At 42.2% G+C, this 11,965-nt stretch overlaps 1 protein-coding gene across 1 annotated transcript in view; it reads left to right on the top strand.

Moving 5' to 3' along the window:
* Frmpd4 (FERM and PDZ domain containing 4) overlaps window positions 1-11,965 on the top strand; it is a 243,173-nt gene that overhangs the window by 211,334 nt on the left and 19,874 nt on the right. The window contains exons 9-10 of the mRNA XM_050121048.1: window positions 4,086-4,222; window positions 8,811-8,937. Coding sequence (XP_049977005.1) covers window positions 4,086-4,222; window positions 8,811-8,937 — 264 coding nt within the window. The remainder of the gene's footprint in view (window positions 1-4,085; window positions 4,223-8,810; window positions 8,938-11,965) is intronic.

The following is an 11,965-nucleotide window of genomic DNA, read 5'->3' as shown; positions in this document are numbered from 1 at the left end:
ATAAGAAATGAACATGGGTTTTTTTTTTTTTTTTTTTTTTTACCTCAGACTCTACTTGGAAATGACTGTATCACAGACTGTGTGTTGCATCTAAAATAACCCATCTGTCTACTAGAAGTCAACAGGTCTCCTGTGTGCCTGTGTTGGGTTTTAAGCTACTACAAAGATGCAATGAAATTGCCCGGAGAACAGAAGAGGAAACAGAAGTCACACATAGTACTTTAGAAGACCCAAATCAATTTAACTTAGCAGACTCGGAATGAGGACAGTCACCACTGGCCAGATAAAACATAAAGATGCAAACTGGTTTCATAGTGATCATACGTATTCATCTCTGAGTCATTAATAGCCCGTGAGGTCTCTTACAGATTTTAGCATATATATTAGTAGTAAACTCTAATGATCTAGACTGTTCTGATTCATAATGATGAATGCTTGCCGATGTTTGCCCTCTTCATTCTCTATTCAGAAAAAAAAATTGTTTATACCAATTAGTAAACAGGATACAACCCATGAGCCACCAAAATCTTTACAAACATGTTAATATAGTATTGTTTTCCTCTTAAGGATGCATTAATTACAAACGAACTTTTTATAAGCATACTATTCACCTGTAAGACTGTATTTTAAGTAATAGATTTAAGAGTAATAAAAGATGATTAGTCTCTCTTTCACACACACACGCATGTTCGTGTGTGTGTATAATTCATATTGCACACCACCTCTCCAGGGTCATTCTTAACTAATTATATAATAACTAAGCGACTAATTAATTGCCTTGTCAAAAGACTCATGCAGAAGTCTGTTTAAATGCAAGTGTCTTAGTTATTGCTGTGATGAGACACCATAACCAAGGCAACTTTTTTTCAAATGTTTCTTTCAAAGCATTGGATTGGAGCTTGCTGATATTTTCAGAGAGTTCGTGCTATTATGGTGGGAAGTATGGTGGCAGGCAGGCAGGCAGGCAGGCATTTTATTAGAGCAGTAGCTGTAAGTTTCTCTCTTGATCCACAACCACACTGAGAAAGTCATGGGCTTTTGCAACTTCAAAGCCCACTTCCAATGATACACTTACCCCAACACTGCTACACCTCTTAATCCTTCCTAAATGTTTGGAGGCCAAACATTCAATCATATGAGCCTACAGGGACCATTTTTATTCAAACCACCACAGCAAGGTAAAACAGGAATGGAAAAAATGGTTCAGGCCAGCCAGAGGTCTTAGGGAAAGTAACAGTAATGACTCGTGTTTCTATAACACATTCCATTTATGAATTATCACCTTAGATAATTCGTATCACCTTAGAGCTATCTCAGCAATCTTTCAAATTAGCTAGCTCTCAAGTTAGTTGTTCTTCAGCGCTCAACCAGTTTTTACATAAGAAAACTAACATGTCATGGCTGAAGTAACTGTATTGGTAGTTGAAATAGCCTACTGTCAAACCTGGGCTTTTTTATTTAAGTTTTATACATGCACACATGTATAGTTGAAATAACCTACTGTCAAACCTGGGCTTTTTTATCTAAGTTCTACACACACACACACACACACACACACATCTGCTTTGTATCCTTATGCAGTAGCAGTTTTCAAAAACATCATTTGACAAAATAACTTCTCACAAACCAGCTTCTAGGACTGGGACAGTAGCTCGGTCCTTAAGAAACATAAACACATGGGTTTCATCTCAAGAGCCCACATTAAGCAAAAGTAAGACATAGAAGAACAAGCTTGTAATCCAGCATCAAGGAAGTAAAGACGGATGAGTAGAGCCCAGAGGGTTGCCAGCCAGCTAGCCTAGCCTGGGAATTTACCTAGCCTTGGTAAATTCCAAGCTAGTGACAGATCCTGTCAAACTGTAAATAATAATAAAAAGGTGGATGCCTCTTGAGGTCCAGCATTCAAAGATGTCCTTTGACCCTAACACACATAAGCACACATATGCCTGTGCACCCATACATACATGTATGTATACATACACACAGGCACACACCACATTCTGGGTTCTCTTAGTGGACTGTATGAGACAATCTTACCTAGGCTGTTAACATGTTGGGGCCAATATCTCCTCAAGCATTTGGGCATGATTGTTAAAATCAAAATTAAAAAAACAAGCAAGTTGCAGCTTTAAAGTGTTTTTGAGGGTATGACCCAACCATACCAGGTCTTGCTGCTTAACAGACCCCTTCAAACACAAGCTGCTCCAGGAAGTGTGCTCCAGGAAACTATAATGTTTTTCAGGGGAAAAAAAGGCAAAAATCCTTCTTAGGGAGGCATGGGGGGGACAACTGGACTCACTTAGCAATGAAGCAGTGGACTGAGAAATATGCATCCATCCTATGTAGATACAAAACCTATGATGTGCTAAGTATACAGTGTTTAAATACTACATTCAGAAGCAATGTCGTGGTACGTGGTCCTAACTTCATGAAATCAGTATGAAGTGATTACTAATGTGCCTCCCTTAGAAAGGGAGCAAACAATAAATTGCTGCGAGTGTTTCCCTTTAATGTCTACTTGAGAGAAGGCAAAGAATCCAAGAAGGATGCGCAGGAAAGGGTATACGTTTTTCTTGAACTAGAACCCAGTTGTCAATATAAAAATCAGTCCGCACACATATGAAATCTTCTTGCATAGTCTGTCTGTTCCTTCCACCCTCCACTCCCAACTTTGCTCCTAACAAGAGAGAGGAATCCACTCCTCGAGTCTAGGATCTGGGGCCATTTTACCATACATCCTCAGCCACTTTGGTTCACTGAGATGCAGTCTGGTGATTTTGCTCAGGCTAGCCTTGAATTCATAGTTGACTGTGACGGTTTGAATGAGATCGCTCCCCATAGGCTCCTGTATTTGAATGCTTGGTCTCCAGTGGGTGGAACTGTTTGGGAGAGTTAGGAAGTGTGACTTTGTTAGAGGAGTGTGACACTGGATGTGGGCTTTGACGTTTCAAAAGCCCTCAGTTTTAGTTAGGTCTCTGCCTCACTTTGAATAAGGATGTGAGCTCTCAGCAACTGCTCCAGCACCATCCCTGCCTGCCTGCTGACATGGTCCCTGCCGTGATGGTCATGCAGTCACCCTCTGAACTGTAAACCCCCAATAAACTCCTCCTTCTGTAAGTTGCCTTGTTCGTGACACTTATAACAGCAATAGAAAAGCTAAGACATTCACATACCACAGCCTCAGAAGTAGCTAAAACTATAGGGTGTAATACCATACATGGCCTACATTTTGACCCATGCGCTGAACAAACCGATTCCAAGAGATAACTCCCACATAATCACGTGCTTGAAATGGGAGGGCTGCAGCCATTGAAATGAATAGGTTTTAATAGCTACCCTTAGAGCATGCGCCGATGTCCATGATAAAGCACACGCCTCGTAATCCTTAAGCAGCTCTAGTGAAGTGTTTCCTATGAGCCCCACTCACGGATGAATAAACTGAGGTCAAGGGTTCAAATAAACGGTAAGGTTTCAAACGTGATAGCTATCATTGGCAGAGCCAGGACTGCAAACCCCAGTTCCACACAAAGCAAGACTAGGAATGACATATATAAACCTTTAGAAGTGTGCTTACAGCTTCCAAGTACAGTTTAACTGTTTTAGTCTGCACAACACCATGCAATAAGGAAACAGCATCACTCCATTTTAGAGAAAGGAAAACTGAGGCACCACCAAGTTAGAAATTTGCCCAAAGCCACAGCTTGTGTGAAATGAATGAAGTTTGGAAGCTTGGATTCCAAGTCCAGCAGCAAAACCACATTCCTCCACCGTGCTTCCAGTGTTCAGCTTCAGCACCTGTGTTTGGCAGTTCCGTCCCCAAATTCTTAATTATTCTTACAAAAAGCTAAATATTTAAATAACAGCTTGTCGATGACTGTTAAACGTTTTGTGTGGCCGCCGTGTTCGTGCAATTAAAGACTGACTCGACTCCAAGCAGCACGGTGGGGATGTTTCCACATTTAGCCTCGGTACCTTAGAAGTGAAGGTTGAAACACTGGGGAAACGCTTGTCACCTGCTCCTCTAAAGGGGAGCACAAGGCAGCCCATGCGCTGATGAACTGCGCCCTCTGCTGGTCTCTTTGCAGAGCTGTAACGACGTCGTTCAGGAGCGATTTGGACCTGAGTTGAAATACGACATTGCCTTGCGGCTGGCCGCCTTACAAATGTACATCGCCACTGTCACCACCAAACAGACGCAGAAAATCTCCCTCAAATACATTGAGTAAGTGTTCACACTTGGAGCGGTGAGATGCCGTGGGTTTTCCTTCACTTTTCTGTATCTGTTTGCAAAGTTCATCTTGTTCGTGGCCAAATCTTTGTAAACTAGTGGGAAAATAGATAAAAATTTTGTCTTTTATAATAGGAAAGATGCGTTTCTCACTTTACTCACCTTGAGAAAACTGCAGGCAAAGTGAAAGCAAGTTCTTAAAATGATATGTATGCCCCAGATTGATGGCTCACTCCTGCCACCCCATCAACTTTAGCGGTAGAGTGTCCTGAGGCAGAAGGCTTACAATGGCTACAAGATCAGTCTGAACCACATAACAAGATTTTGTCCCCAAAACACCATAAAGAAACAGCTAGGCCTGATGGTGCAGGCCCATAATTTTACTATTCATGAGACGGAGGCAGGAGAATCCCGAATTCTGGTGCAGCAGACTGAGTACAAGGCCAACCTGAGCAACTTACTGTGCTCCTCAGAGTCAGGAAGAAAATCAATATCAGCACATTTGGTGCCCAGGGTTTACTTCAAAGATAAATGGGTAAACTGAGGTACAAGATTATTAAGTAGCTTGTTACTTCTCCAATTGGCAATATAGGGTTAGGGGTGGGGAAGGGTTAAATCCCAAGCAGTGGAACTACTCTTTGTGCCTGAGTTTGTGTGATAGACGGGATTATTGTGAGAGTCTAGTTAGGCTTGGCTGCCCCTCAAAAATACACCAATTAAAGAGACAAGTTATAGGAAGAAAAGAAGAAAGAAGATGAATCTCATGTGGTAGAACTGAGAAGAGGAACAAAAAATGGGTAGACTGAGCCCCAGGTCTATCTTTAGGGTCCTGACATGAGATTTAGATTTGTGGAGTTTAGGTTTTAATAGCGGGCAAGAGGTATATGTAACTCAGCAGTCTTGATCAAAGTGCGGTCCTGCCCACCATTTAATCTTCATTGTTTGGTCTCTGTTGCATTGTATTCAGATAAAATGTGGGGAGTGTATATATTTCTTCCTAGGAGGCAAGCTCCTCCTCTGGATGGTACCACACTTCAGCCATTGCCTTCTTTCCGTGTGATATTCTTGCAAGAATTCATTTTCTAGGGGGCTCCTTTGTCTTAACAGCCTGCTAGAACAAAGAATGGGCACGATTGTCTCTTTAGAATCCCTCCTCTCCTGCTAGGGTGGTTATAGAATAGTGATTCTCGACCTGTGGGTCACAACCCCTTTGGAGTTCAAACATCCTTTTCACAGGGGTTGCCTTAGGCCATCAGAAAACAAAGATCTTTATGTTACGATAGATAACAGTGCAAAATTCCAGTTATGAAGTAGGAATGAAAAAATTTTGTGGTTGGGGGTTACCGCAACTTGAGAAACTTTATTAAAGGATTGCAGCATCAGCACGGTTGATAACCACTGTCATGGAGGGACATTTTCTGAAGCGTCTTCATGGCAGGAGATCAGCTGGGCCTGGTGGCTCACACCAATAAGTCTAGCACTGAGGGAGTCTGAGTTAGAATCACAAGTTTGAAGCCATCCCAAGTTACATAATAAGACCATGACCAAAACAATAAAAAGAGCGAGCTGGAGAAATGACCCAGTGGTTAAGAGTACTTGCTGTTCTTGCAGAGGACGTGAGTTTGGTTCCTAGCATCTATCTGATGCCTTACAACCATCTGTAACTCCAGTCGCAGCACAAACTGGCACCCTCTTCTGGCCTATGTGGGCGTTGGGCATGTATTTAGTACACATACAAACATGCAGGCAAAACATGCATGCACATAAAATAAAAATACATCTCAAAAATATGCCACAATCAGAAAGCATGGTGCCTTGGTATCTATGTAGGAAAAAAACCTGAGAAGTGGCTGGCAAAGATGTCACTCAACAAAGTTGACTCTGTGGGGCACATCTTATTTGTAAACTTTAGATGCCTTCTCTCGTCGAGGATGCCATTTTACCAGCCTCATCCCTCTTTGGCCAAGGAAAATTCGCTTTTCTCAGAAAATAGATGGTTTGTATTGCCTCCAACTGATGAATCTATTTAAGGGTCATCCTTTAAGAGGGAACGCTTAGTCTCCCAGCAAGAGAATCTCTACCCTACAGCAAACACCACTTCCTTCATCCCAGCAGCTCTTTATGCTAACAAAAAGGTGAACTCACCAGACTGAATCCATATCTCCACACCATGCTAAAAGCTTTGGGTTTCTCCTCATTTGCACTCAAAACAAGGACAAATGAAAATAATCCCACTCTCCAAAGGCACTTTCTCAGGGGCTGCCACACTACCCATCCTGAAGCCTTTGCTCAACAGGCTTTAGGGCCTGGGTTGGAGAAGACTAAAGCTCCAATTCCCTGCCCCCAGTGCCACTGTTCGGGCTATTATAAATTTACCTACTGGCAACTAAATGATGAAAAGCCCTCCTCTATGGTTCACTCCCTTGAGTGGTCCAGCCCTTTCTCCCTGGGGCGTACCCATAATGGCTGTGGTCTGAGAGACTGCTCACAAACAGGTCTCAGCTGGACACATTCACGTGTTCCTTCTCCTGCTACCTAAAGTGTTTAGGGACAGATAAAACTGGCTGCCATTTGCAAAGGCGCCTATACAACTAGAGAATGTATTCAGACAACTAAAATGCATCTGGGGAGCTGGGGACACAGCTCAGTCACTAACGTGCTTGCTGTATAAACATAAGGACCAGAATTTGAGCCCCAGAACCCATGCTTTTAAAAGCTGGCAATGCATGTGGCGTGTGCATGTAATCCCAGCACTGATAAAGCAAAGTCAGCAAGCCTAGCCTACCCAGTGAGGTTTAGGTCAGTGAGAGACCCTATCATCAGAAAACTAGCATACCTTTCTGCCCCTCCTGTCTAGCAACTCTTCCCAAGGAGAACATTGTGCAGCCCAGAACCTCTCAATGATAAGTAGTTTCAGTCGAAATCTTGCAGTCTGCAACTGTGTTGGCAACACTCAGTTCGTCTGCCAAATATTTGACGGAGAATTGTAGATGGCATTTCCATCAGATAGTAATTTGTAGTAAATATAATCCTGACTATCAAGGAACTTGTGGTCTGAGTGTAAAGATGAGGTGCAAAGATATATTAGTGGAAGAACACACGTCCAAGAATATGTAGACAGCGCGAATTAGTATTTGTAGGGTAAGTGGAGAGCGGGGACACACAGAGTTGGGTAGACAGAGAAGGGGATAAATCTGGGAAGATACGAGAGTGGGGATCACTGCGATCAAAACATGTTGTAGAAAACTCCAAAAAAACATATTTTAAAAGATACAATGATGTGAAAACTTACTACGATAATAATATAGGTCTGGGGCACATCCCCAGCATAAATACAGCCTTGGCTTCCTGCCCTAGTGACGTGCCCCTCCAATGCATATATGTGTTTTATATGTATGCGTATTTTGTCTTTTTATTTTTAATTTTTCTTTTATTCTTATCTATGCAAAACATCCTGACTACAGCCTCCCTTTTTTGCATTCTCCCAGGTAACCCCCTCCATTTCCCCTCTCCCCCAGATCCACTGCTTCTCTCTTTCCCTTCAGAAAAGAGCAGGACTCCAAGAGATATCAACTGAACACACCATAACCAGGTGCAATAAGACTAGGCACAACCCCTCAGATCAAGGCTGGAGAAAACAACCCAATAAGAGAAAAGGGGGCCCAAAAGCTGGCAAAAGAGTCAGAGATATGCTGCGCTCTCACTGTTAGGAATCTGACGAGAGCACCAAGCTATTGAGCCGTAACATATATGCAGAGGACCTAGGTCAGACCATGCAGGCTCTGTGATTGCCACTCCAGTCTCTGTGAGCCCCTATGAGCTATGTTAGTACATTCTGTGGGCCACGTTCTCCTGGTATCCTCGACCCCTCTGGCTCCTACAGTCCTTCCTTGACCTCTTACATGGGGTTCCCGACCTCCGCCTAATATTTGTGTATGGGAATCCTCATCTGCTCCCATCAGCTTCCAGAGAAAGCCTCTCTTATGAAGACTGGTCCAGGCACTGAAGTATGAGAGTAGCAGAAGATGGTTAGGAATCATGTCACTGGTTTCTGGGTTTTTGTTTTTGTTGTTTTGTTGGTTGTGGTGGTCAGTCCTGTTTTGTTCTACTGTAGGTCTCTGAACCCTAGCACTGCCCCCCATGTGTGTGTGTGTGTGTGTGTGTGTGTGTGTGTGTGTGTGAGATATGTGAGTGTGTGTGTTTTAAAATAAAGACACAAATAGCCCTAAGACATGCAAATCAATGAAGACAGTAAGGACAAGCTGAGGAAGACAAAGAAACATATTGGAAATATCTGGATATAGGATGTATGTATTTAGGAGACTGAAATTGGTTGAACAAAATGACTCTTTAATGTCCATTGTTAGTGTTCTTTCTACAGAGTGAGGGATATATATGTTTCTTTTTAAATGTGAACATGTGTATCAATGATCCAATAAGGTGTTTCCCACATGGAAATGAAAAGTTGCTTCTCCGGCTTACCAAGAGTCCATTTGTTCCGACAAACAGCAGAGTGTCATTTGGCCTTATGGAAGTCATCATCACAAGAATTGGGGAATGAATGATGCGCTTTCTGTTGCAGGAAAGAATGGGGCCTGGAAACATTTCTTCCCTCTGCTGTGCTGCAGAGCATGAAAGAGAAGAACATCAAGAAAGCTCTCTCCCACCTTGTCAAAGCAAATCAAAACTTGGTACCACCGGGTAAAAAGGTATCCCAGTTACATCTGAATAGAATCTAGATTTTAAGCAGAGACATTTGCCTTCATTCAAAAAGTCATTTCAAATGAGCCCATAAAGAACACACTTGGCATACCACATTTCCAGAAGAACTTTGTACACTATTTACATTTGTCTAAAAAGAACAAAAACTGCTGATCCTTCCAGAAATCTATTCCTTTCTCACAAGTTGGAAACTCCTTACTGTACTGGGCCAGAGGCAAGTGGTGCTCACACGAGACTTTTCCATCAAGGGATCAAATCACAAGCCAATTGTACATTTTTATCCTGTAACTGGTTGCTGCTCAGACTGACTTAAATGCCCAGCAGCCAGTAAGGAGCCCTGCAGGCCAGTTAGTGTAGTCATTAGGGATTCTCTCCAAAGAAGCTGTGGACATTGGGTAAGATATAATGGTGATACTCTTGGCATTGTGAAATATGACGCAGCATCCTTCCTTGATCCATTCTAACCACATGCCAGGGTCACCCCTCCCTTAATTGTCACAAACAAAAATGTGTCCTAATGATCAAAATCACTACCACCAACATTCCTAGTGAAAACCATTAGATTAAATCCTATAATGGGAAGAGAAAGCAAAGTGATTTCTGTCACACGTCATGGGTATTAAAATCGTTGTATTCATTTCTGTTTTCATTAAGTGGGAGACACACAAAGTCCATTTAAAAGTATACTGTTGGTCAGGAAAAGAAAGATATGGTTATTAGCAATAACACAACAAAAATTCCAGCAAGGAGAAGGGCAAGGAGTCGTAAATCTCTGAACCTATAAAACAGGGAACGGCCTGAGTATACATTGCAGCTGATATGGGCTACTGATATTTGCCTGACCCCAATGCAACTGACCATTCATGCGGGTAGTCCTTTGCTTTTAGTATCCTATTCTTTGTCATTTTGTGAAGTTTCACCTCATAAACATTTTTTCAGACATATGATCAACTTCAGTACACTCTCAGCCACACTCTCCTTCCCAGTTTCAAAAGAAAATGACTCCAATCACCTCACTGTGAGCACTCGGCTTCAGAAAAATAGCAAGATACCATGGGTCAAGAGTTTTATGACCGCTTGGTCGAGAAAGCACTTGCTACACAAGGAGCAGAACCTGAATTCAATCCCAGAACTCCAGGACAGGTGGTGGTGGTGCACGCCTTTAATCCCAGTACTTGGGAGGCAGAGGCAGGTGAATCTCTTTGAGTTTGAGGCCAGCCTGGTCTACAAGACCTAGTTTCAGGACAGACTCCAAAGCCACAGAGAAACCCTGTCTTGAAAAAACAAAAACAACAACGGTAACAATAACAAAAAAAAAAAAAACATCGTTCTATCAATCCCAGAACCCATGTAATGATGGTGCATGTGGTGACAATCCCAGCGCTGGGAAGATGGACATAGGCTCACTGCAACTCACTGCAACAACTCACTTGAATGCACTTGCCAGCCAGTCTATCCTGCTTAAACACCTTCAGGCCTATGAGCTACACTCTCCAATAAAATGAGGTGGCTTACTTCTGAGAATTCGTGCCTGAGTTTGTCCTCTGTCCTCCATCCACACATATACTCATACACATGTACACCCCTTACATACATGTACACACATATACAAAAACACACCTAGACTTTAGTTTCATGGATTTTGTCCTTATTTGCCCCAAATTGATTTCTGTTATCCAATTTTATTTGGCTTATTTTCAAAGCCTCATCTACTGGTGTCATAATAATTTGGCAACCACCAATTTTAGTTAGTTTTATTATTTATCATGTACCAATTGTGTGTGTGTGTGTGTGTGTGTGTTTTCTATAAAACTATCATTCCCAGTCATGAGTGAGTGGTTTGCTTAAATTGTTTCAAGTTTTTGGCAAGATTTAGAGTGAGGGAACAGTGCAAAATGCCAACCACACAAAGGGCAATCTCTCTCTTTGTAGTTAGCAAGAGTTGGAAAGTCATGTGTGGCTGAAATGGAATTTTAGTCTTTGCTACTTAATGGTGATCATCTCTGCCTTGTTGAAAATTTTACTCTGAGAAACATTCCCTTTGCATTCAATATGTAACAAAGACAGATTTCTAGTCAAATTCCATTTTTTGAAAAAATGATATAAAAGCCTACAATTTTGAAGTCTCTATACAGATCAGTTCTATCTGGGTATTTTTATCGGAGAATTCTTAACAGATCTCAGAGCTGAATTAACAAAACAAGGGTTTACACAGCAAGCTCAGACTGGTTCCTAATGGTTGGAGCTCAGGAAGTTCATTCTCCCTGGAAACTTGAAAGGAGTGGAAGCAACTTGAGAGGGGAAGTGAGCAAGCTGCTTAAAGACTTGGCATAGATTTCAGATACCCCCACAAATCTATGTGCAGGTGTGTCTCTTGTGTCGTTGGCGCATTTACATGCCACATACCCCATTCCTTTGCCCCTAATCACAGTTGGAAACTACCCCTTGCCTATTGTAAACTCCCAGTGGGCAGACATTTTCAGGGAGCAATGTCTCACTTTGTTCTCATTTTTGAATGGTGTGAATAGTGTGTTCACACTTATGTACCTATCCCAACACACACACACACACACACACACACACACACATGCACACACGCACACCTCCAGAAGCAATCAAGTTTGAATCTTGATGTCAAATTGCAGTCTGACACCAGAAAACCCAGGATATTCCAATTTACTACCCTTCTTACTGAAGACTCTTTCTCACACCCTATCTCCCCAGCAATAAAAGCATCCTTTGGGGCTGGAGGTGAAATTCAGTTGACAGAAAACACAGAGCCCTGAATTCCACCCCAGTACTGAATAAACTGAGCATGGTGACGCACATGAGTAATTCTAACACTCTAGAGTTGAAGACAAGAGGATCAGAAGTTCAAGGTCATCCTCAGCTAAATAGCAAATTGAAGGGTAGCCGAGGATACATGAAACCTTGTCTCAAACAAAAAAACATCTTTCTACTGTGTCTTTGTTTCTATAGTAGAAAGGGCCCCACCCACTGGAATCCACATTTAAG

This window comes from Alexandromys fortis, unplaced genomic scaffold (assembly GCF_014885135.2).
Source record: "Alexandromys fortis isolate MF-2015 unplaced genomic scaffold, M_Fortis_MF-2015_v1.1 scaffold_192, whole genome shotgun sequence".
Lineage (NCBI taxonomy): Eukaryota > Metazoa > Chordata > Mammalia > Rodentia > Cricetidae > Alexandromys > Alexandromys fortis.
This window is presented reverse-complemented; position numbering and strand designations above follow the sequence as displayed.